The sequence below is a fragment of the Schistocerca serialis genome, chromosome 4 (assembly GCF_023864345.2).
Source record: "Schistocerca serialis cubense isolate TAMUIC-IGC-003099 chromosome 4, iqSchSeri2.2, whole genome shotgun sequence".
Classification (NCBI taxonomy): domain Eukaryota; kingdom Metazoa; phylum Arthropoda; class Insecta; order Orthoptera; family Acrididae; genus Schistocerca; species Schistocerca serialis.
In genome coordinates, this window is record NC_064641.1 from 741,229,589 (window position 1) to 741,256,468 (window position 26,880).

Below are 26,880 nucleotides of genomic sequence, written 5' to 3' on the forward strand. Positions count from 1 at the left end.
TGCTTTGACCCAGATGACTTTGTGACCTGTCTGGGATGCTTTTAGCATCCAGCAGAACCGTTTGGCCATGCCATTAGGTGCTGGGTGGTAGCTGGTCATTTGATGTAGCCATTCACCACACAGTCAGGAAACATGCGTAAACAGCACACTGTTGAACTGGCATTATGTGACTGTGGTAGCTGAAGTGTGCCACACTTGTGTCGACGAAGGCAGTGGCAATGGTCTCGGTGATGATATCCACTACTAGCATTGCCTCTGGGCAGCATGTGAAATGGTCCACAATTGTCGGTAGATACCAAGGCATGCCTTGTAACAGATGAAGTGGACCCACAATATTTAGGTGGACATGTGCAAAGCAGTATGTTGCATCAGGGAAGGTGCTGATTGGTGCATGGGTATGTCTCCTGACTTTGGCACACTGGCATGGTGTGCATGTGCATGCACATATGCACATTGGTGGCAGTCTTTCCAGAGTCCTGGCCAGATAATACTTGAGGGCACACATCATTCTTCTGTTTTTGTGTTACATCCTCAAAGTTCACGGGGGAGCTGATAGCAGCATGATCACAGCACAAGCAGTCAATGACAATGTTGTCCATCCCGGGAAAGTGTTGAATGTTGGTGGTGAACTACAACATGTACCCCAGCTGTTGTAGTTGGCGAGGTGAACAGTTGATGTTGTTCCTCTGAAATGTGTGAGTTATCAGCTTGTGGTCGGTTAAAATGATAAAAGGGCAGGCTTTTGCCGATGAATGGAAGTATTTGACTGCCTGATAGACAGCAAGCAATTTGTAGTCATACACACCCCACGAGCATTGTGACACTGATAATTTGTGTGAAAAGAAACTGAGTGGCTGCCAGCTGCTGCCAATGTGTTGTAGGTGCACTGCGCCCATAGCGGTCTGGCAGGCACCTGCAACTACAGGTAACTCCGTGCTGCAAGCAGTGTCACTAAGGCATGGCTATGTTTGGACTCAGCAAAGCTTTGTTATACTGCATTCATCCAGATAATGAAGAACTTTTCTTTGGCAGTGAGGCCACGTAGCACCACAGTCAGGGGTTCCAGCACTGTGGCAACATTATGCAGATGGTGCTGGTAAAAGTTGATCATACTGAGGTATGGTGGATGCCCACGGGCATGGTATGTGCAAGATTGTCTGCACCTTGTCTGGTAGTGGTGATCAGATGCCCTAAAAATTCGATCTCCATTATTCTGAATACCCATTTCAATGGGTTTATAATGCTGCCAAGTCTGGGCAGCATTCCAAAGACCGAATGTCATGTAAATACTCTCAAAAAGCTTAAAGGGAGGGAAATTGCTGTTTTTTTATGTCTTCTGGTGCCATGGAAATCTACATGTACACCTTCGTGCAGTCAATCTTGCTGAATATAGTCAAGTCCACCAAGGCATAACTGAAATCCAATAGGTATGGCACTGGGTATCTGTCTGGCACCGTCCTTGAATTCAGTGCGTAGTAATCCCCACATGAGCACCAAGAATTTTCGTTTTTTGGCACTAAACTTGAAGCAGAAGACCATGAATTGCTTGACAGTCACATGAGGCCTTGTCACAGCATGACCTCAAACTCAGTCTTTGCCACCACGAGCCTGTCTGGTGTGAGACAATGTGGGCATGAGGTGGGAGGGGAAGGCTTAGAAATGTGGTGGAGTGTCATATGTTTGACTTCCCTCAGCACTCCAGGATTTCTGTGTATGGTCCAGAGCATGTCACGGGTTTTATGTTGAAAAACACTGCCTTATGTCGCTGCCCCACTATCTTCAAACTCATTGTTCAGTCAATCAAGTGGGCATTTGTGATGTCACCATGCAGTTTGTTGTGGTTGAGGAAATCCACAACCAGGATTGGCTCATTGAGGTTGGCTACAGGGAACCTCCTCGTGAATGTGCAGTGCAGTCTGAGGTCCACATTCCAGTGATGAGTACGGTATGTTTTTATGGCGGAATTGTTTGCCGCTGCAAGATACAAAGTTTCTGCCTTCTTAACATCATCTTAGGGAAAACGGACAAATCCAAACCAGTGTCAACAAGGTACCTAATGCCCCCACACCATTCTGCTATGAACAGATGCTTTTAAACTGCTCTCCTGCCATTCAACTCTCCAGTCAATTCTTTTACGGCACAACAGTAGCCATGTTCTATGGTGTCATAGTCTCTTGCATAACTTCGGTAGAGTAAAGATGATATTAATCCTTATGCAAGCAGACAGTTTCCAATGGCCCCTGATGACACATCAGGTACATGTACATGTATGGTCACAGCTGGTGTTTGGGTGTGATGACGGTGAACAGCACTTGGTTGCTTCATTGCCAAAACTGGCGTGGTACCAACAGTAACCACTCAGAGGTGGTTCCAACGAGAGGGGGTACCATTAGAATGGCCGTTGCTGCACTGACGATTGTGAGAGCTGAGTTTCCTGTAGCCACATCTGCTATTGCTGTGATGCCTGCTGCCCTCTGGCCATGCCAACAAATTAATCTGTATGGTGAGTGCTGCCTCCAGGATGGACAAGTTCTGCACTATATAGTGTAGGTTGGCATCCAAAGCAGTGGATGCAGGAAGTGTGTGCAACTGCAGAGATGGGGTTGCTGCATCTCAGGTTGCCGCAGCTGTGGCACTGCTCCAGTGCATCATGTACCCGACTGATCAAGTTTGCAGTTGCATCCCGCTGAATATCTGTCTGCACGGCAATTACCACTTGCACTAATGCAGGGAGGTTGCGCAGCCATATAGCGTGCAATAGAGAGTCTAGGACCTTGTCAAACTGTGTGAGGTTCCCCACAGGTGGTGCAGGAACTGAGAAGGTCTCTGGTCACCACATTCCTCTAGGTGCAGCAATTGGTCAACCATTGTTCTTCAGATGATGAAACCTCTTGGATAAATTCCCCCTTCAGCCATTTACATGAGTACTGTGTCAGTGAGGTGGTGTTTATGTCCCTCCACTTTGGCTGCATACTTTTGATTGATCTGGCTCACTACATGTCCAGATTTGTAGAGCTCACAAGTGTAATGTTGTTACTTACAAAAACCACCTCCCATGGGCTAAACCACATGAATGGGTCATGGGGCCAAAAGGGGAGCAGCCTAACGAACATGAGTCCAACATTAGTCATCGACTCAGTGGTGTCAGGTGGGTGTGATGCTGTTTTGCATGTGCAGATCCTCATGAGTTGTCTCCAGGTGGGTCAGATCCATGCATGTGGGCTGAATCTGTAGCTCAGTTTCCAGGAGCTGATTGCATGCTGACAGCTCTTCCTTTGCCTTTTGGAGTTCCTCCATAGCTGTCATACTCCAATAGCTAAGTTCTCATGTACAAGGAAAGACATACACAGAGAAAACATGCACACAAAAAGGATAAACATTCAATGTTCAAACCATATGTGCATACTGCTGTGGCCAACACAGAAACGTTTGTTGGGGAGTCCACTTGTGGTTCCATGTCAATTCCACTGTTGAAGTGTGTCACCACGTGTTTGCCCACAGATCACATCAAGGTCACCAATGAATCAGGAAATGATTATTTCCCCCGCTTTCAAGTTTGTAGTGTAATGAGCCAGCTTCTACTGCTGCACCCAGTCCAGGGTGTAGGCTCAGGCGACGGTGATTGATTAAATGTGTGATTACATAACAATACATTTAGTGAGAAGGGGGGGGGGGGGGGGTACATGAGAAAATTGCAAAGTATTGTCTCAAACTTCCAAAGTACAGTCTAAAATATTCATATGCCACAGTAACATGACTGTGGTAAATAGCTCAGCCACTAATCCTGGAGGGTGCAGACTCCTCAGTGATTGAGTGTGTAGTATGATCTCATGGTCATGGAGAGGTGAAGGATGCGTGTCCAAACAAAAGTGCAAATTACACCTTGTCTCATGGGATGCCATATAATTTGTGGATGTGACAGGATGGAGTGAATGATCAGCACCTCTTCAAACTAGTCAGAGTGTTGGTGGGGAGCACAAGTTGTAATTGACCCATGTGGTCTGTGGCTGACAGAATCTGAGACCAATGTCAACATCCACATGACGTGGGGGTTCACTCACAATGGCTTTCATTTTGTCTCTTCTGCATCCGTGAGCACTGCACTGTTGCCAAAAGTTGGCTGAAAGATAAAATCTTCACTCATGGGTGAATACTGGAGTGCTGCCATACACACTATTCTGTGGTATGGCTGCCACATAACCAAAATATTCTTTCAATTTGAGGACAGTAAAACCTACAAGTGCCATACTAAACTGAAATATAACCCATTACCCTATCAAGTGTATGTTTATCTAAAACAGAACTTAGTTCTGAAACTCTTGGACTACCTGTCAGTTAACAGAAAAAAGTTGAGAAGCAAGTTGCTGATAGTTTTTCTCCCTAAACCCTTCTTTGCATCAGACAAGTTTTTCAATAGAGGTAAATAATCAATACAGTAGCTGCACCAGCCATAGACGTGGAACACACTGTTTGAAGAGATTTTGGAAGTCCGGTCGGTCATTGTAAACTTCATTCCATGATATTTCAACTGGACTTCTGCTGGTCACCTTCAGGTGAGCCATAGAAGACTGACAAAGATGTTCTCCACTCTGCCTTGTGTAGTACGCCCATAATATTGGTGACAGAAGGACCACACCACCCGGTGGCAGTGCCTTCACTTGTGGAACTGCAAGGATCAGCTGTTTTCGGTGTTGCCACTCTCCGCAGTTATTGCAGTATGTGGGAGATACAGTGTTCCACAACTACAGACCTTCTAGGTTGCAAAAGGCAAGTGCAACATTTATATCCTGTGCAACATTCTTCCACTATGCATGTTGTTTGTGCTACATAGGCCATACAACACTGGCAAGGTATGAAACTTCCTGGCAGATTAAAACTGTGTGCCGGACCGAGACTCGAAATTGGGACCTTTGCCTTTCGCGGGCAAGTGCTTTACCGACTGAGCTACCCAAGCACGACTCACGCCCCGTCCTCACAGCTTTACTTCTGCCAGTACCTCGTCTCCTACCTTCCAAACTTAACAGAAGCTCTCCTGCGAACCATGCAGAAGCTTCTGTTATGTTTGGAAGGTAGGAGACGAGGTACTGGCAGAAGTAAAGCTGTGAGGACGAGGCGTGAGTCGTGCTTGGGTAGCTCAGTCGGTAGAGCACTTGCCCGCGAAAGGCAAAGGTCCCGAGTTCAAGTCTCGGTCCGGCACACAGTTTTAATCTGCCAGGAAGTTTCATATCAGCGCACACTCCGCTGCAGAGTGAAAATCTCATACTGGCAAGGTATTTTGAAATTCCTGTCTTCTGCCATAACAAATTGTCTTCTGCTGCTCCCAGCAGAACCGAAATCTTGGATTGTGAGCCGAAAATCGCTTTCACCTGAAAATTATTAAATATTCTTGCTATTTTGAAAGAAATACTTCCCATGAAGGGAAGAAAGGCTTGGGACTTTACTGGCATGTTCTCTTTATCCACTTCCCTGTTCTTGATTGTAGCTGAGAATGCACTCTTAATTTGCCAGGTCAAGTATCCATTGTATCTGAACACTGCCCTTAAATGTGCAAACTTTTTACGTTAACCATCTGTATCTGACACTGTATGGGCCCTCTGTACAAGGGGTTTAGGCATACTCATGGTTTGGGATGGCTGATGGCAACTTGAGGAATGCAAGTACAAATCAGTGTGAGCGGGCTTACAGTAAACAGAATGTCCAAAAGAGCTGTCATTCTTCCACCTAGTCAAAACATCCAGGAATGGGAGACAACCATCTTTCTCTAATTCCATCATAAATCGAATGTTCTCATGAATGGAGTTAAGATGATGTAGAAACTCCATTACTTATCTTCTCTATGTGGCCACATTACGAAAGTATCATCCACGTATCTTGTAGTGTGGCCCCACAGAGAACATAAGTTAATGGAGTTTATACATCATCTTAACTCCATTCATGAGAATATTAAATTTACTATGGAACTGGAGAAAGGTGGTTGTCTCCCATTCCTGGATGTTTTGGTTAGACAGGAGAGTGACAGCTCTTTGGGACATTCTGTTTACTGTAAGCCCACTCACACTGGTTTGTACTTGCACTCCTCACAGTTGCCATCAGCCATCCCAAACACATGAGTATGCCTAAAACCCTTGTACACAGGGTCCATACAGTGTCAGATGCAGATGGTTTACCTAAAAAGCTTGCACATTTAAGGGCAGTGTTCAGAGACAATGGATACTCAACCTGCCAAATTAAGAGGGCATTCTCAGCTAAAATCAAGAACAGAGAAGTGGATAAAGAGAACATGCCAGCAAAGTCCCTAGCTTTTCTTCCCTTCATTGGAAGTATTTCCTTCAAAATAGCAAGAATCCTTAATAATTTTCAGGTGAAAGTGATTTTCGACCCACCATCCAAGATTTTGGACCTGTTGGGATCAGCAAAAGATGGTTTGTTATTGCAGAAGGTGGGAATTTACAAAATACCTTGCCAGTGTGGTATAGCCTATATAGGACAAACAACACACATAGTGGAAGAATGTTGCACAGAACATAAACATTGCACTCGCCTTTTGCAACCTAGCAAGTTTGCAGTTGTGGTACATTGTATCTCCAACGGACATACAACGGAGTATGGCAAAACATTAATTTTGGCCACAGCAATATCTTTTTGGGAGTCCATTATAAAAGAATCCATAGAAATATGCATCGTGGAAAATCCAATGAATGACAACAGTGGCTACCATCTGCATAATGCATGGAATCCCATCATCTCCGAGATTTGCTTCAGATGAACACACCAGAATACTGTGATAGCTGTAGCAAGTGGCAATGCTGAAGACAGCTATCCTTGCAGTTCCACCAGCGAGGACGCTGCCATTGGGCAGTGTGGTTCTCCTGTCCCCGTGAATCTGACATATGTGCCGCAATACTATCAGCGCGCTACATAATGCGAAGTGGAGAACATCTGTGCAGTCTTTGATGACTCACCTGAAGGTGATTGGCAGGTGTCCAGTTGAAATATTGTGGAATGAAGTTTATGACGACCAGCTGCAATTCTGATATTTCTTCAAACATTTAATTTGCCGGAAAAATTTTATATTTCACGACATGGAACATACATTGTCAATAAGTATGACTGACTAACCTCCCTCCTGAGTACATGAGACAGCTTGCATGAGACATGTATTGGCACCTGGTGGCCTCCTCACACTTCAGTAACAGTCATCAAACTTCAAACAAATCCCACACTTGTCTGTGAGGAGATCCTGACACCACTGATCCAGGTTCTGTTCCAAGTGTTCCCTTGCCCACCTCTTTTGCACTCTTTGGTGATGGTGGTTATTATAATGGGTACCTAGAGTACAAATTGATTGTTTGGTGATTGTTACATATTGTCTGGGCTGACACAACCCGCCCAGTTGCCTCCAAAAAGACTGTGAACTATTTTGTTGCATTCTCCTCAGGCTAGCTATAAGCTATAATTTGCAGCTAGAGGTAATGAGCTGGTGTTGTTGACCAAGGGTGGACACAAAAGTGTAGGTGTTCAATTTTGTGTACCTCATAATAGTGCTTGAATGACTTCACTGTAGCATGTGCCAGTCTGGTGTCAATTTTCGATACTGATGACCCTTCTTGCCATAAAGTGCCAATGTACACATGGTCTAAGCTTGAAATGATCTTTCGAAGTGTCTTGGCAGACTAAGCAGTATACACAACCTGCATGCTCCTGTTCATAGTTGGAGGCATGGCACTCTACTGAACTATGCTGAGAATGCAAGTTTACTTTTACTCCCACACACATTTTTCTTGAACATTTTATTTGTCAGATTTTCAACATAACATTTATTGGGGCCTATCACAACATTCAAATGAAGGTGCTTTATCTAGATTGCCTAGGAGACCCAATCCAGAGTTCGATAGCCAAGAAACCTTACACTTATGAATAGACCAATAAAATGTCCAAACTTCAGAAGACTTCCTCGTTACATCTTGAAGTGTAGAAACAGCTACAAGGTAAGATGATGTTCTCAGTGAAGCATTTATTTTATATGTAATAAGGATAAGCAATTATACTGTTAATGTCAGAATATCCTTTTGTGTGTCAATATTTTGCAAAATATCATCAACTGCTTCAAAGTATTGTGTCTCTTAACATTTGAAAAGGAAGGGTGCAGATTTAGTTTTCCATGCTCACTATGATACCACTCTTTGAATTTAATTCATTAATCACAGTGATGAAAAATCTTGCTGAGTAACGTTTTTACTGCCCAAAATTGATGAAAATATTATACATTTTATGCAGAATTGTCAGGGAAGCAGAACACATGAGACAACATCACTCTCTATTTTTTCTTCAGGATCGGAATCCACACATCAGTGGAAATATCTCCACACTAATTGCAGTGGGACTTATTTTTGGAAAGTATATGACTCTTTGTAATAGATCCACATCCTGTATCTGGTCAAGTTACAGTTTACCAGTAAGGCAACCACTATTATGGCTTTATTGAGGATCATCTCCAATATTAATTAAGGATCCACTAATAACTAAAACTTACAGCAGCTGCCTCTAAGTTGTTCTGCACCCATAACAGCATGAAACATATAGCCACACACACACACACACACACACACACACACACACACACACACACATTTCATTCTGTGTGTTCAATGGAAATGTGGAGAGATCTATGCATACGCTTAAAATCAAATGCTTAAAGAATTCATTTTGTTGAGTTCTGAAAGAGATTTAAATGGTTTTCTAGCAAAATGTGGAGCATTGCCCATCAAAGCCAACATTCTGGCTCAGTTGCTACGAAGACCACCCACATGACCCCCCTCTTCAGTTTTCTGTTTTTGGTGCTGGGACAAGAGGAGAACAATTCCACATTGTTCCATTTTGGCACTCCCGTGTGGTCACATGTATTTGGGTTCACACTAGTAGGGATTTGGAAATTGATTATGGCTCACCACAACCATCATTTTGTAATGGTTGTGACAGTCCAGGACCAACTGTGCCAACACTGGAGTTAGCAGTGCTTGCACCCACAACCACCTGTCCTGACATCCCACTCAAAGCCAAAATCCTCACCAATGGAAGTATATCAGACAGCATCACCAATAAACAGGACACCACACAGCCAGACATGACCAACACTCTACCAACAGAGAGGCACCAGCACTGCAACATGACACACCTGGAAATGCCCCCCTCCTTCGGCCTGGACATATTTGAAACTCTGTGCTGTTTGAGTAGGGAAAGGATTTAGTAGCCCAATCGGACACTGATATGAAAAGTACATTATTGATCTGCTATAACTGCCTGAAACCTAGTGACCCACTTGACATACAGTGTGGGGCTGTGTATCACATCATTCAGCCACCTGCCTTGATAAAAGACCAGATGTAGTCTGTTGTAAGACACTTCAGTGTATGCCAATGTGAGCATTCTGTAGTGGTCTCTGTGTGCCTTATATGATGAACTATGTGATTTCCTAGACTGTGTTTGCTTTTCTGCTCAATGATTCTTATCTGTTGCCACTGGGCTCTAATGTGGACTTGGGTAGACCTAGGTTTTAACCTGTGACGAATATCAGTTTTGAGGTTTAATGCGCAACATTTATTTCATTTGCTTGTTCAGTGCTGTATGAGGGAATAAATGTTGAGTGCTGTCTTGCTTGCTGCATCCATGCACCCCCTCCCCCCCCCCCCCCCACACACACACATGAGAGAAAGCACTGGTAGATAGACACAATAAAAAACACACAAATTTCAAGCTTTCGCAACCCAGGATTGCTTCATCAGGAAAGAGGGAAGGGGAGGGAAAGACGAAAGGATGTGGGTTTTAAGGGAGAGGGTAAGGAGTCATTCCAATTCCGGGAGCAGAAAGACTTACCTTAGGGGGAAAAAAGGACAGGTATACACTCACACACACACACACACACACACACACACATATCCATCCGCTCATATTAGCTAAAAATATATTTTCATGAAAAATGGGTAATATAGTTTCTACCCAACAACAAACCTGGAATGTAAGTGCAGCTCCTGGATCAGATGTCATTTGATTTGTAATGAAGACCGCAACATTGTATTCTTCTGAAATTTTTTGTAAACGAGAAAGCATTTGAGCCAACTTTTGTTGGCGATCAGCTAGTTCACCTCGTCCACTAAAATCTACTCGGAACAGTGCCATAATAGAGTCTACTACCTGTGCATAAACACTTGATATTAACAATACACACAACAAATAAAAATGGAAGATTACATATTGTTAAAATGTTGGCTGCTTCATCATATTTCATTGCTAAACTTATTTTACCTGCTAAAGGAGACAACCTTCACTAACAAGAAAATGAAAGCTGAGCAATAAGTTAGAAAGACATGACAAATAAAGATGTGGAATGTATCCTTAACAGCATCATTGAATCTCTAACACAAATAAATTAACAAGTACAGAGATGCAGCCTAATTTCATTTATTAATGTTTCATGGAATAACATTATGGTTTAACACATCTTAGATTTGGAAGATTTTTATTGCACAATAGTACACAGTTAGGTTAAATAGTACTGCATATTATCTGACAGATGCTTCTTAATGGTCTCAGGATCTGTTCAGGGAAACACAGCATGATGACTGTTATTAAATGCACAGTTTTTGGATTTATGAGAGATTTTCCCTTTTCATTTAAGTGAATGCCATGTCTTGTATAATGTTCTCTGGCAATATCATCTGTTACAGGGCAGCATTGTTGAGAAAGGACTGGTAGATTTTTCTGTGTACATTATATGCTTTCTTTATTTCTGTGAAGATTTAGTTGAATGCCCAGTTCATTAAAAATATTTGTCAGCTGATGTGAAGGGAGTGCTACACATTCTTATTACTCACTATTGTGCAGTAAAAATTTGCAAAGTAAAAAACGAAAAGTTTACTGCAATACTGCTTTGTTTCTTTCTTCATTTACACAGAAAATATGTAGTGCAATGAAATCTGATTTAAATAACACATTTAGTTCAAAGAGAATGATAATGTCTACAGTTATGATATTACATGAAAATATGGCCTTGATTGTTCTTCATTTGAAATGGGCAAATGACACTATCACAGAATCATACAAATGCCAGGGTTTAACAATATGAAGGGATATAAAATGGGGTGATCACATAGGCTTGGTTGTGACAAGTGGGAGACCTTTGTTCCTTGACAGGAAACTGGTAAAATTCAATCAGTTTACAAAGGAGACTGCATAGTTGAAGTACAGAAGACAATAATGGAATGACTTGTCAAAGTATATTGATGTTTTCATGTTATGCCGCTACTATAAGAACAAATTTGCAACATCATTAAGAATGATGCAAACAACTGCTATTGGTCCATGAAGCAATGAAAACTGTGCTACTGCGCATCCACATCGATATGTCCACCAATGACAGCACAGGAAATATACCCATATACGAGGGTGAGTTAAATGAAAATCTTAAATATTTTTTTAAATATTATTTATTGTGGAGAAGTGGTACAAAGCTGTATCACTTTTCAACATAAACTCCCCCATGCTCAATGCAAGTCCTCCAAGGCTTACAAAGTTCATAAATTCCTTTAGAAAGAAATTCTTTTGGTAGTCCGCGCAACCACGTGGCGTACCTCTTCAACAGAATGGAACTTCTTTCCCCCCATTGTGTCTTTGAGAGGTCCAAACATATGGAAATCACTTGGGGCAAAGTCTGGTGAGTATAGTGGATGAGGAAGACACTCAAAATGCAGGTCTGTGATTGTTGCAACTGTTGTATGGGCAGTGTGGGGCCTTTTATTGTCATGTTGCAAAAGGATACCTGCTGACAGCAATCCATGTCACTTTGATTTGATTGTAGGCTGCAGACGATTTTTTAGAAGATCTGTGTATGATGCACTGGTGACAGTGGTCCCTCTAGGCATGTAATGCTCCAAAATGACACCTTTTTCGTCCCAAAAGAGAGTTAGCATACCCTTCCCTGCTGATGGTTCTGTTTGAAACTTCTTTGGTTATGGTGATGAGGAATGGCGCCATTCCTTGCTCGCTGTCTTCATTTCTGGTTGGTGGAAGTGAACCCAGGTTTCGTCCCCAGTAACGATTCTTGCAAGGAAGCCATCAACTTCTTGTTCAAAGTGCCAAAGAAGTTCTTCACAAGCATCAAAACGTCGTTCTCTCATTTCAGGAGTCAGCTGCCGTGACACCCATCTTGCAGACACATTGTGAAACTGGAGCACATCATGCACAATGTAGTGTACTGACCCATGACTAATCTGTAAACAGGCTGCAATGTCATTCAGTGTCACTCAGTGGTTTTCCTTCACTATGGCTTCAACTACTAAAATGTTCTGTGGAATTACAATTCGTTGTGCCTGACCTGGACGAGGAGCATCTTCCACTCAAGTCACACCATCTGCAAACTTCCTACTCCATTCGTAGACTTGCTGCTGTGACAAACATGCATCACCATACTGAACCTTCTTTCATCGATGAATTTCAAAAGGTTTCACACCTTCACTACACAAAAACTGAATAGCAGAATGCTGTTCTTCCCTGGTGAAAGTCGCAAGTGGGGCAGCCATCTTTATACTGATACTGCGATGGTATGTGTGCATCTGCATTATGCTGCCACCTACAGGCCATTCTGTATGCTGTTTCTAGCATGCTCACCAACTTACAGGATAACGGTGTGAAATTTCGATTTGTTATTAAAAATTTAAGGTTTTCATTTTACTCACCCTTGTAGAAAATGAATCTGAAGTTTATTGCTACATACGTAGAGACTCTTCTCTGATGGGAGTTAGTTTGGTACATGATAATCGATAACAAGTCACTTCTTGAATGCTGATAGAACAATAATAATATCTGAAGACTGAAAATGACATAGTAACTTAAAAGTTCAAAAATCCAATGTCCATACACTAAGTGTGCTACAATCAAAGTCTGGAAGGGACATGCAAAAGTTGAAATTCCTGAGAGGAAGTTCAGTTCTGAAGAGACACACAAATGTTTGAGTCTGGCATATTGCTGATTCAAAACAAAGACAAAAATTACAAAGTCTGCCAGTGGCCACATCTTTTTGAAGTAGAGACCACAAATGGTGTAAGTCCTTAGCTGGCAGCTCCTGGAGGCAAAGATCAATGTGGTTGATGGCATCATAGTGGCAGCTCCAGAGTGAAATCATGATTGTGGGAATGCTTCTGCAATCAGTGCTTGGTCCAGGAAACTAATTCAGTGTGAACCCCCTGAGCATAGCGAGGATACCAGCCTAATTACTTCCCAGGTACCAGGATACTGCAGGTACTGCTTTCAGTCATGTGGCCCATGGTGGACAAACATCTGCGAGGCCAAAGGTACAGTGCAGCAATACCTTATCTGTCATCTGAAGAGATGTTCTCTGTGAGGTCCATGCCTGCATAACCCATCTGTGTTGTTGGTAACTGGCCGAGTAGGTGAAAGGTCTCGACAAAGCACACATAAGGCCTTTTTCTGTTTAACTTTGTTGAACCACTGGCTTCTGTCTGCAATATACTTCATGCATGTGTATTTTGTTGAAAATAGGCCATATTATTGAAAATATGTAGCTTCCTATCCTAGATGAAAATATCTTACACAATTATCTTACAAAATGTAATGTTGTTCTTTCTCTTGGAGCCAGATGCCTACAAAATGTCAGAACTTGCATAATCTCAGTACACTCCCCAATAGCATGTAATCTAATACATGATGATGTTCTATTATCCTTGTTCATCTAAACATTTTATCTCAAAAACGTTTCTAAATACAAATTTAATACTGCTGGTGATGATTTTGGATGCAGGGTGGTCGACATCATGATCATCAGGTCCTGAGAAAAAGTCAGCATGCCATTCTCGAGGGGGTAGGGGAGGAAGGGACATAAAGGATGGCACCACATGCAAAGTACTTAATAATCAAAATGAAAGAAAACAGAGTTGTTAAAATGTAATCTGGAGTACAAGTTTTCTTATATTGCGTCAAGCTTAAAATCATTTTGGGCCCTGAAGACACCAAGGTGGCAATTTGTTCCATCCTAGGCTGTGTATTTGGAGGTCTGATATATCCAGATCCATGAGACAGCCAGTTGCACATATCCTCAGTCACTTGGTCACATGGGGCCAGTTCCTAAACAGTTGCTCAAAGTTGGTATGGAGTGCTGTACTAAATGCCAATGTCTGATGCAAAGCTGAGATTTCTAGGGCCTGTTGAGCCACAAGGAGGTGCCACTGAATCCAGAGTGGTGGTTCACCAGCCTCTGCACACAGATTCTGAACTGGGCTGCTCCAAAAGGCTCCACTTAATATCCAACTGCCCTCGTGGTAAACAGCACCTAAGGTCTTGCGATAGGAAATATGAGCTGATCCATAAACCATAATGCAATAATCTAGCTGTGACGTGACAGATGCCCTATAAAACTGCAGGAGGCAGGACTTGACAGCTACCCACATCTTTCCCCTGAGACATTTCCAAATGTTCAACTTTTTGAAGCCCTTTGCTTTTCAGGTGCAGGAGCCAGGTTAATACTGAGTCAAACAGTAGGGCCAAAAAACACATATTGTCGTTCCAATGTAAAATATCATCCCCCATTGTGAGCTCTGGTTGGTTAAAACTTCGACGGGGATGATTAAATTTTGCACAGATAAGTCTTCTATGGTGAGAACCTAAAGCCAGTTTCATTGTCTCAAGCTACCAGCCTCCTAATGGTCAGCTGTAGTTTCCTCACCGTCATTGTAAGATTGAAGGAAGAGTAGAAGATTGTGAAGTCATCCACAAACAAAGAGCATTTAGCAGGTCTCCTGACTGCTGAGGAGATGCCATTGATAGTGATTGCAAACACTGTGGCACTGAGTGCACTGCCTTGGGGTCCCCATTCTCCTGAAAACAACAATCAGACAAGGCATAACAAAAATAATGTGATATTGAAGGCAGGGTCCTAGAGGAAGGACCGGACAAGAAGTGCCAGACAGCCAAGTAGTCTCCAGTCATGAAATTGGCAAAGGATGTTGGACCTCCAAAATGTGGTGTCATACTGATCTTTTAGGTCAAAAAATGCATCAGCCTAATGGTTTTGGCATAAGGAATTCTGTATCACTGTCTTCGGGAGAATTAAGTTATCATGGGCAGAATGATAGAGGCTAAAACTGCACTGGATGTGGCACAGGTGACCTCAGGATTCGAGGTGCCAGACAAGGTAACAGTTGACCATGCACTAGAGAGTATTATCTAAACAACTGGTAAAGGCTGGACTCCAGTAACTGTCGGCTTATTTGGTCCTTTCCTGCTTTCCATTATGGAATTAATATTTCCTACTGCCAAGTCATCCATCAAACCAGATATGACTGAAACAAGATGGAAGCTTGTCCTTGCTCCAGCGCACAGATGACAGAGCATGGCATAATGAATCTGGTTCAGTCCTAGAGCAGTGTTTCTGGCTTGGACAGAGCTCATTCCAGTCTCAACATAGAGAATGGAAAATTCTGATCTCATTAAATGAGAAAAAGTAGAGTCTCCTCATCTCCACAGTCCTATGGAGCACCTGGAGCACAGGAGTTTGTGAGGATGGTGCAGTGATGGTAAAAAAGTGTTCAGCTAAAAGCTGAACCATGTATTTAGGCATATCCACCAAGTCAGCATTTCTCAACATGACCATAAGAGGAGGTGTACAACTTGCTTGAATTTCTCTGCATTGAGTCCCAAACTTGTGCAGTGGAGTGGATCAATTCACAGAAGCCTCAAATTTCTTCCAGGAGTTCCTCTTCATTTGTTTTATCATTTGCCTTACTTATGCTCTTGCAGACCTGAAGGCACAGAGGTTTTCTGTAGTTGGATTGTGTTTGATGTTTCTCCAAAGTTGTGCACCTGGCTCTGATTGCCGAGTGACATTCGTCATTCCATAAGGGAACAGGTCATCTTCTGCAGTGGGTGCTAGATTGACAAATGGTATCTGCTGCAGCTCACTGGATCACACAGGTGATATGATTCATCATCTCCTGGGCCACTATCCTGTTGAACACAGATGGCCTGCCAACTATATCACATCTACTTTGCCCTCTGAATCAACCATCTTGGCTTTCTCTTGTCAACCACCATCTGAGTCAGCAGACGAATCCACACTGGAAAGTGGTCACTGGAATGCAGATGTGCTGCCACTTCCCACTGAACTGAGACTGCAAGATTTGGGGAGCAAAAACAAAGGTCAATGGCTGAAGATGACCCTGTAGCCACAGAAAAGTGTGTCATCTGATGACAGTATCAGTTGCCATCTGGCCAGACGCACTTTCCAATATGTGCACCACCACTTATACTGTCATGTTTCCTACAGCCATCACCGTGGCATGATGGTGCTGCCACAAATGATTATGCTGCTGCCATTGAGATGCAAGCATCCTCTCTTTGGAGCTCCAGCAAATGGGTGTACTTAAGTTCGAACACTCATGGACTCACCACATTTTGTGTGTTTGCTAGTTGAATAACATTTACAGACTTTCATGTCATATTTAGGGGTGAGACCAATGTCAGTTTTGATTGTTCCTGTACCCAAAAGCAGATGGCAACACATATCCGTAAGTTTTTACATTTGAGGGTTAGCCCGTTTTTCCGCATGTCTTCAAATCTACTTTAGCAACTGACACTGCAGTTCAGCAACAAAGTTATATATTACTTTTCCTATTTGATGTTAGATGTAGAAAAATTAATATCTGAATTCTCCATTCATGAATGGCATCTTTTCCCCTCTTCTGTATCCATTAAAGAACCACACAGCGTGGAAAGAAAGTCATGACACTGACCAGAGTTCAAAAGGCAGATATTCTCTGAATGAACAAGATGCTCAATAATTCAATCCCTGGAGCAAGTGGTAGCTGAGCTCCAAAGCACTTTTTGTACAATGAGGTCATCTACAAGAAAGAAAGGGTGGGAGAATGCCTGGAAGAGCTCTGTCAGTTCATCTGCATCCAACGGATCGTGAGGGGAAAGACATAAAGAACACACTGTGATTTTAACTGATGTGAGAACTTCCACTGCAACTGCTTGTATGGCCATGGTAGGAAGGACAGGAGAGTAGTGGCATCTATCATTGACTTAAACAGCCACTTCATCCTTAGCTTTATCTCCTGTAGGTGTGCTACCTCCTTAATACAGGTCTGTTGGTGACTTTAAAATAAGTTTCTTGTAAGCAGATGCAGAATGATCTATCTGGGCCAGGAGCCGTAATTCTTCTACATGCAGTTATCATCTGCTTAAGTTCCACTGCAATAGAGAAATGCCTGTGGGAGCCATTGATTAGCGATGGTTGTCCTTGTCCTTTTTCCTCTGTGATGGTGTTTTACCCAAGAGGTCAGGGGAACATGAGATGGTGCCCTGCTCTAAAGTTCTTCCATGTGGATATCTGTATCCTCAACCATAAACTCACCATTGGAAAGGGGAGTGCTAGCCAATTCAATGGTTTTGCCAGTGTTTTTTTTTTTTCAATTTTGAATTATTTTATGTATAACTTTTTCCTTTCTTATGTAGGAGTTGCTTCTACGGGCAGAGAGGATGGCTTAATTGGCTCCTCCTGATGGTGAATAGTGGTATGTGGCTGAGGTTCCAAGTCCATGGTTGATGGCTTCTGAATGACTTCATGTTCAAGTGAAGCTTTCACCCACTGATACATTGACAAGTGCATGTATTTGTACTTGAATCTGTGGTGTGGGTTTATGAGGAGGCATCACACTTGGCATCTGGATTCCTAAGGGCTGGGGCATAAAAAAGTAACACATATTGGAGGTTGCATAGCTTCAAAAGCTTTGTTAGCTCATCATAGGGTATGTGTTTCGTAACTCCATACTGGGTGATTCCCAAAGCAGTTTATACAATTTGGACAAAGTGTATAATATTCACCTGATTCGTGAGCTGATCCTCCAAAATTTCGACACATCACTCTCCTGTTACATACCAAAGTGGTGTGAATAAATCTTTGATACTTGATCCATCACATTGGGATGGGAAACTGTGGTCAAAACTTATGATGGATGTGGCCTGAAAGAATATGTTCAGGTAATTCCAGAGTGTTGAATGTTACAATAAATGTTGCAGCTTTTTCTAATGTACCATCGGTTCTCCTTATGTAGTTCTGCACTTCCATAACATCCATACTTTTCCATTCTTTCTGCAAATCCCCAATGTCCATCTCCATTATATCAGAGCAGGTAACCACGTCTTTACAGAAGTTAAGGATGTTATGCAGCTCAGCCACAACAAGGTAGTCACCTAAGGCCTCACATCCCAGAAGCTTAGATGCTTGGTTTGACACAGCAGTTTCAACTAGAAATGTTTCATTATGAAGTTGTTTAATACTTTTTAAGTATTCAGCAATACCCTCTAATATCTAATATCCCATGAATATATAGAGGGGAGACCTTGTCAAAGGTTCCTTCTGCACTGTTGATTATAATGTGTGTGTTATGGAATAATTACAATAATTATGCCACTACTGAAAATGAAAAAGATTTTTTCTGTATTCTCTGTTAGTCATGTATGCATGTGATTTTTAAACATTACAGATGTAACTAATAAGATTATCATTTTTAATATTTACATCTGAGCTGCTCGGGGGAACACAATGGTCAGCGCCATTGCCGTGTATTTTGCGATAGATGGCTAATGACACCACCTGTGGGATGCACAATGCAGTAAACTTACTAGTAGCTCCAAATTCACTCAACAGACGTCAGGGCCGAGCTTAATGGTAAGCGCCACTGTCCATATGTTGCGGAAACATAATGGTAAGGGACAGAGAGAATGGCGGCAAGTGAAAACATCTCCAAGATTATGGCAACAGTGAACATGGCAGAAGACGAGAAATATACTTCCAATGATACTAATATCTTCGAGAGGGATCCAGAATACATTCCTAACAATTCAGATGACTCAGAGGTATGTTATTTTGTAAATATACTGTCTTTAGTATGTTTCACGAACATAATGGTAAGTGCATGTACATACCATTATGTTCCTGAAGTACGTTAATTTTGAGGTTATTTTAGAATGGCTACATTTTTTTGGCTAAGTTAGTGTGTGAAAGCACATTTTTCATTTATATTGTTACATGTAATAATAATAATGGTAACGGTAATAGTAGTTTTCGTTGTTATACAGGTTAATAGCGAATCAGATCATATTGCCCAAAACAACAAACAGTGTATTGCTCCTGCAGAAACCATTCAGGAACAGACAAAGACGTCGTCTCGGAAAAGGTGCTGCTGTGGCCAAAATAAGAACTCGAACATGGTACTGTTTTGGAAATATCTAATTTCAACTGGTAGATTTCGTGTGATTGAACACCACTTCCCCATGAGCGGGCACACAATTTTGCCGTCCGATAGAGATTTCGCGGCAATTGAAAATTACATTCGCCGACAAGTACAAGATGTGTACAGTCCAGATCAGTGGTGCGAGATCATCAAGAAGTCGGCTAAGAAGAATCCATTGCTTGTATATAATATGAAAAGAGAGGATTTCTATCAAATACAATACTCTAAAGAAGCGTTTGTCTTCAGAAAGAAGACAGTTGATAGTCGAGATGTCAACCTAAGGAAAGCATGTAGGTGGAAGGTGACCTCCGAATATCCATCATCTTTATTCATCAGCGAGACATTTTGTCATGACATTTGGCATGAAATAAGCTTCCGGAAATGTGGAAGACAAGGATCAGTTCCTATGCTTCGACTTAAATACAATGGGCAAAGGCTTATTGAGAAGAAGAAAGTTGCTGACGTCCTGTCGCTCCTAAATTACATACCTCCTGTCCACCATGGATTTATCCTGTCACTAAAGCCAACAGTTTTGGATGAAAAAGACTTTAGTAATGAGAGTGATGAATGATTTTGCAGTTTCAGTAAAGTGTTGAAGACTTACTGTAAAATTTAATATGTAATGTTCTATCACTATGTGTTGTTAATGGTGTATGGTAATGTAATAATTTTTGTATATTTCATTTGTTTTGGTCATTTCAGAGTTTCATTTATGTATGTACAGTAGAAGATAGGTGTTAGAATCACTACAGAATAAAAGTACTGTTCAAAAAAAATTATTCAGATTTGCAGATCAATTGAAACTTTAGATGCAATGTATCCCGAAACTGTGATTTTGGCGCTTACCATTTTGTTCCCCTGCGCAGCTCATCTATCTTGGAAACATTAAGCAAATTAAAAGCTAATTGTCGAATAATTATAATGACATAAAGAGGAGGGATGAAAGATGTTTATTGGTAAATCATGGAAGTACCAAGAGCACACTAAAAAAAAGGTCTAAAAAGAAAGACTGGAATTTAATTTTCTGTTAATGATGGGGTCTTAAGAGAAGAACACAAGCTCTAACAGGAGAGGTATAGGGAAAGAAACTGCTCCAGTCCTGTTTTGAGGGTCCATCCTAGCATTTGCCTAATAGAAGAACCATTAAAACCTTAATTCTGGAAGGCTGGATAGGGGTTTAAACCCTGTTACTGACCAAGTCTCTGAGTAAAGACAAATCTCATAAATTGGTAAAACTGTATGGTTTAACAACATAATGATCCATACACAGTGCTTTGAGATGGTGTACTCTACAAGATTATTGTGAGAACATAAAAATATACACTCCTGGAAATTGAAATAAGAACACCGTGAATTCATTGTCCCAGGAAGGGGAAACTTTATTGACACATTTCTGGGGTCAGATACATCACATGATCACACTGACAGAACCACAGGCACATAGACACAGGCAACAGAGCATGCACAATGTCGGCACTAGTACAGTGTATATCCACCTTTCGCAGCAATGCAGGCTGCTATTCTCCCATGGAGACGATCGTAGAGATGCTGGATGTAGTCCTGTGGAACGGCTTGCCATGCCATTTCCACCTGGCGCCTCAGTTCGACCAGCGTTCGTGCTGGACGTGCAGACCGCGTGAGACGACGCTTCATCCAGTCCCAAACATGCTCAATGGGGCACAGATCCGGAGATCTTGCTGGCCAGGGTAGTTGACTTACACCTTCTAGAGCACGTTGGGTGGCACGGGATACATGCGGACGTGCATTGTCCTGTTGGAACAGCAAGTTCCCTTGCCGGTCTAGGGATGGTAGAATGATGGGTTCGATGACGGTTTGGATGTACCGTGCACTATTCAGTGTCCCCTCGACGATCACCAGTGGTGTACGGCCATTGTAGGAGATCGCTCCCCACACCATGATGCCGGGTGTTGGCCCTGTGTGCCTCGGTCGTATGCAGTCCTGATTGTGGCGCTCACCTGCACGGCGACAAACACGCATACGACCATCATTGGCACCAAGGCAGAAGCGACTCTCATCGCTGAAGATGACACGTCTCCATTCGTCCCTCCATTCACGCCTGTCGCGACACCACTGGAGGCGGGCTGCACGATGTTGGGGCGTGAGCGGAAGACGGCCTAACGGTGTGCGAGACCGTAGCCCAGCTTCATGGAGACGGTTGCGAATGGTCCTCGCCGATACCCCAGGAGCAACAGTGTCCCTAATTTGCTGGGAAGTGGCGGTGCGGTCCCCTACGGCACTGCGTAGGATCCTACGGTCTTGACGTGCATCCGTGCGTCGCTGCGGTCCGGTCCCAGGTCGACGGGCACGTGCACCTTCCGCCGACCACTGGCGACAACATCGATGTACTGTGGAGACCTCACGCCCCACGTGTTGAGCAATTCGGCGGTACGTCCACACGGCCTCCCGCATGCCCACTATACGCCCTCGCTCAAAGTCCGTCAACTGCACATACGGTTCATGTCCACGCTGTCGCGGCATGCTACCAGTGTTAAAGACTGCGATGGAGCTCCGTATGCCACGGCAAACTGGCTGACACTGACGGCGGCGGTGCACAAATGCTGCGCAGCTAGCGCCATTCGACGGCCAACACCGCGGTTCCTGGTGTGTCCGCTGTGCCGTGCGTGTGATCATTGCTTGTACAGCCCTCTCACAGTGTCCGGAGCAAGTATGGTGGGTCTGACACACCGGTGTCAATGTGTTCTTTTTTCCATTTCCAGGAGTGTATGTCATGCATCTGGTGAAACAGTCATGGTGTGGTGGTGGTTGTTGGTATGTTTAAGGGGGACTAAACAGCGAAGGTCATCAGTCCCCCATTCCAAAATCAGGCGAGCCGAAAATCTACGAAGCAGATAAAAACCAAAGGGGGAGGAGACGTCCCCCCAGGCGCTAAAAGCACACAAATTCAGCAACAAACACTACAGACAAGAACAGAACAGAGGAACACCAGACAGAAAGAAACAGAAGAAAGGAAGATGGCCGGAGACTGGTTGACTGACCACGAGATCAAAAATGGGAAAGAGTCAACCATCTCACGGCACACCAGAACAGCAACAGACACAAGGACAAAAGACACAGAAAGGGAAAGGCGCAGGACCTCCCTAAATCGAACCATAAAACGGACTACCACGGATAAAATTTAAAACGGTATCAGCCATGGAGGCATCGTCGGATAAAACCAAAGCCAAAGTGCCCGGGAGATTAAAAGATTGCCGGAGTGTGCGCAGTCGAGGACACTCCAGCAAAATGTGGCCGACCGTCAGCCGGGACCCACACTGACACAAGGGGGGATCCTCCTGACGTAACAGATGGCCGTGCGTCAGGTAGGTATGGCCGATGCGCAGCCGACACAGGGCTACCGAGTCCCTGCGAGAAGCCCGCAGGGAGGAACGCCACACATCGGTTGTCCCCTTGACAGCCCGTAGTTTATTCGGGGCTGTCATGCCACGCCACTCAGCAGCCCACATCCCAAGTACCTTACGGCGCAACACCAGCTGCTGGTCGCGAGCCGTAAGGCCGATCTCCAAAGCTGGGGCGTCTATCGCCCCTTTGGCCAGCCTGTCAACACGTTCGTTCCCCAGGATGCCAACGTGACCTGGCGTCCAAACAAAAACCACCGAACGACCAGAGTGGGTAATGGTGGAATCAGACTCCCGAATAGAGGACACCAGAGGAGAAGAGGGATAGCAGCGGTCGATGGCCTGGAGGCTGCTCAGGGAGTCACTGCAGATGACGACGGACGCATCTGAGCAGGAACGCATATGCTCAAGAGCTCGCAAGATGGCCACCAGCTCTGCAGTAAAAATACTGCTGCCAGCCGGCAAGGAGCGTTGCTCAACATGGGCAGCGTGAGCAAAAGCGTAGGCTGTGCGACCATCAACCAGGGAACCATCAGTGTAGACAGGCTCACAGCCCGGAAATGAGTCGAGGAGCGCAAGAAAACGGCGACGGAGGGCCACAGGCGGAACCGAGTCCTTAGGTCCCTGTGCCAAATCCAGATGGACGGACGGCCGGGACAAACACCAGGGAGGCGTAGGTGTACGGACCCGGAAGGGAGGCAGAAGAGGGAATGACCCCAGTTCTGACAGCAGGGACTGGACACGGACAGCTACGGAAAGCCCAGACCGAGGTCGCCGGTCGGGCAGGTGGTGGACCAAGGCAGGGAAAAGCAGGCGACGATTGGGATGGCCTGGCGAGCAATGTACGTGGACAGCATAGTCGGCGAGCAGATGATGGCGGCGAATCCGCAGCGGGGGAACCCCGGCCTCCACCAGTAGACTATCCACGGGGCTGGTGCGAAAAGCGCCAGTTGCAAGCCGAACCCCACAGTGATGTATGGGGTCTAACAACTGCAACACTGAGGGTGACGCAGACCCATAGGCCAGGCTCCCATAATCAAGCCGGGACTGCACAAGGGCTCTGTACAATTGCAGTAGCGTGCAGCGATCTGCACCCCAAGACGTGTGGCTAAGGCAGCGGAGGGCGTTGAGGTGCCGCCAGCATTTTTGCTTCAGCTGAGTAACATGAGGAACCCATGTGAGCCGGGCATCAAACACGAGTCCCAAGAAGCGGCAAGTGTCCACCACTTCAAGCAGGTGGCCGTCGAGGTAAAGGTCAGGATGAGGGTGGACTGTCCAACGCCGGCAGAAGTGCATAACCCGAGTCTTGGCAGCAGAGAACTGAAAACCATGAGCCAGAGCCCATGATGCTGCCTTGCGAACGGCGACTTGCAACCTGCGTTCGGCGACTCCCGTAGTTGTGGAGCTAAATGAGATGCAGAAGTCGTCGGCATACAAAGAAGGAGACACCGACGACCCCACTGCTGCAGCCAGACCATTAATGGCCACTAGAAATAACGAGACGCTCAACACCGAGCCCTGCGGGACCCCATTTTCCTGTATATAAGAGGAACTAGAGGTGGCACCGACTTGCACCCGGAAAGAGCGGCGCAATAAAAAGCTTTGAAGAAAAGCCGGGAGCCGACCACGAAGACCCCACCCATGCAACGTGGCGAGGATGTGATGCCTCCATGTGGTGTCATACGCCTTCCGCAGATCGAAAAATACAGCAACAAGGTGCTGACGTCGGGCAAAAGCCGTACGGACAGCAGATTCCAGCCGCACCAAATTGTCCACTGCAGACCGGCCCCGACGGAAGCCACCCTGGGATGGAGCGAGGAGACCGCGCGACTCAAGGACCCAACACAAACGCCGCCCCACCATACGTTTGAGCAATTTGCACAAAACGTTGGTGAGGGTAATGGGACGATAGCTGTCCACCGCCAGTGGGTCCGCACCGGGCTTCACGATGGGGACAATAAGACCCTCTCGCCATTGCGACGGGAACACGCCCTCGCTCCAAATGCGGTTAAAGATGGTGAGGATGTGTCTCTGGCAGTCCCTGGAGAGATGCTTCAGCATCTGCGCGTGGATGCAGTCCGGTCCTGGTGCTGTATCAGGGCAATCGGCGAGGGCAGCGAGGAGTTCCCTCTCGCTGAAAGGAGCATTGTATGTTTCATAATGACGCGTGTGGAATGAGAACGGCGTCCGCTCGGCTCGCTCCTTTAGAGAGCGAAAGGCGGGGGGATAGGATGCAGTCGCAGAGCTCTGAGCAAAGTGCGCGGCGAGCCGTTCAGCAATGGCGGCAGCGTCCGTGCAGACAGCGCCGTCCAAGGAGAGCCCAGGGACACCCACAGGGGTCTGGGAGCCATAAATCCGCCGGATCCGGGACCACACATGCGAGGACGAGACACGGGAGCCGAGGGAGGAGACGTACCTCTCCCAGCACTCCTGCTTACGCCGTGCAATAAGTCGACGGGCGAAGGCACGGAGCCTCTTAAAGGCGATGAGGGTCTCCAGAGACGGGTGCCGCCTATGACGCTGGAGAGCCCGCCTACGGTCGCGAATAGCCTCAGCAATCTCCGGCGACCACCAGGGGACAGCCTTCCGCCGAGGGAGGCCAGAGGAACAGGGGATGGTAGCCTCGGCCGCTGAAATGATGGACGTGGTTAAAACACGGACCACCTCGTCAATGTCACCCTGTGGGGGAGACGCTATGGTTACAGCGGAAGTAAAAGCTGGCCAGTCAGCCCTGTGGAAAGCCCAGCGGGGCAAGCGCCCAGAAGAATGACACTGTGGCAGTGACAAATAGATGGGAAAATGGTCACTACCACATAGGTCAGGATGCACCCTCCAGTGGAGGGATGGGACAAGTCCAGGGCTGCAAATAGAGAGATCGATGGCCGAGAACGAGCCATGGGCCACACTGAAATGCGTGGGAGCACCGGTGTTTAAGAGGCTAAGGTCGAGCTGAGCCAACACATGCTCCACGGCCCGACCACGATCATCGGAGACAGTCCCACCCCATAGAGGATTGTGGGCATTGAAATCGCCCAGCAGCAAAAAAGGTGGCGGCAGTTGTGCTATCAGAGCAGCCAGGACATGCTGCGCGACAGTACCATCAGGTGGAAGGTAAATACTGCAGATGGTAATGGCCCGGGGCGTCCACACCCGAACAGCGACAGCCTCTAAAGCTGTTTGTAGAGGCACAAACTCGCTGTGAAGAGAGTTCAGGACATATATGCAGACGCCACCAGACACCCTTGCATAAGCTGCCCGGTTCTTAAAATAACCCCGATAGCCACGGAGGGCGGGGGTGCGCATTGCTGGAAACCAAGTTTCCTGCAGAGCAATGCAAAGGAAAGGATGACGGCTGACAAGGTGGCGGAGCTCAGCGAGATGGTGGAAGAAACCGCTGCAGTTCCACTGCAGGATGTTATTAGCCATGGATGGGAAAGGCGTGAACGGGTTGGGAAGGCAGATTACGCCGCTGGGTCACCTGCTGCCTCCAAGTGAGCACCTGCGCCAGTGCTTTCCATGGCGCCGGAGGGACTGGCGAGATCGAGGTCCTCAGCGGACGCCAGGATCTCCACCTCGTCCTCAGATGCAGAGTTTGAGGGTGGCAGTGGGACAGGTGCCACCGCAATGTCAGGTTGCTTGGGAGCCTTTTTCTTCAACGGCTTCGCACGCTGTGCCTTGGGAGGGTCTGGCTGGGAGGGCCCCACTGGGTCAGTCTCAGGGACGGACGACGACCGTGAAGCCCTATGACCAGCGACCGGTTGTTGTTTCAAAACTTTTCATGGGTCCGCTTTGACACTGGGCAAAGCCTGGGAAGGGAGAGCCCCAAGGGACCCCTTCCTGGCTGGAGTGGCCGAAGAAGCCCTACGCTTCTCCGGCTGGGAAGGGGGGACGAATGTCCCCGATGGTTGGGGTGGTGTTGCTCCTGGAGTAGATGGAGCAACAGTGGGCGAAGTGCCCCCAACAACCAAGGGGGCCGGTGCATTGAGACATAGCGGAGAGGCAGCAGTACGTGACGACACGGGAGAGGATCGGACTGCTTGTGCAGCAGCGGCATAGGTGGATGTCATGGGCACGGGATGTAGCCGCTCATATTTCCGCCTTGCCTCGGTGTAGGTCAGGCGGTCCAGGGTCTTATATTCCATTATCTTCCTTTCCTTCTGGAAGATCCGACAGTCCGGTGAGCAGGGGGAATGGTGTTC

General features: G+C 45.5%; 1 protein-coding gene across 1 annotated transcript in view; it reads right to left on the bottom strand.

Moving 5' to 3' along the window:
* LOC126473261 (meiotic recombination protein DMC1/LIM15 homolog) overlaps nt 1-26,880 on the bottom strand; it is a 156,820-nt gene that overhangs the window by 20,211 nt on the left and 109,729 nt on the right. The window contains exon 7 of the mRNA XM_050100209.1: nt 10,009-10,191. Within this exon, the coding sequence (XP_049956166.1) occupies nt 10,009-10,191 (183 nt within the window). The remainder of the gene's footprint in view (nt 1-10,008; nt 10,192-26,880) is intronic.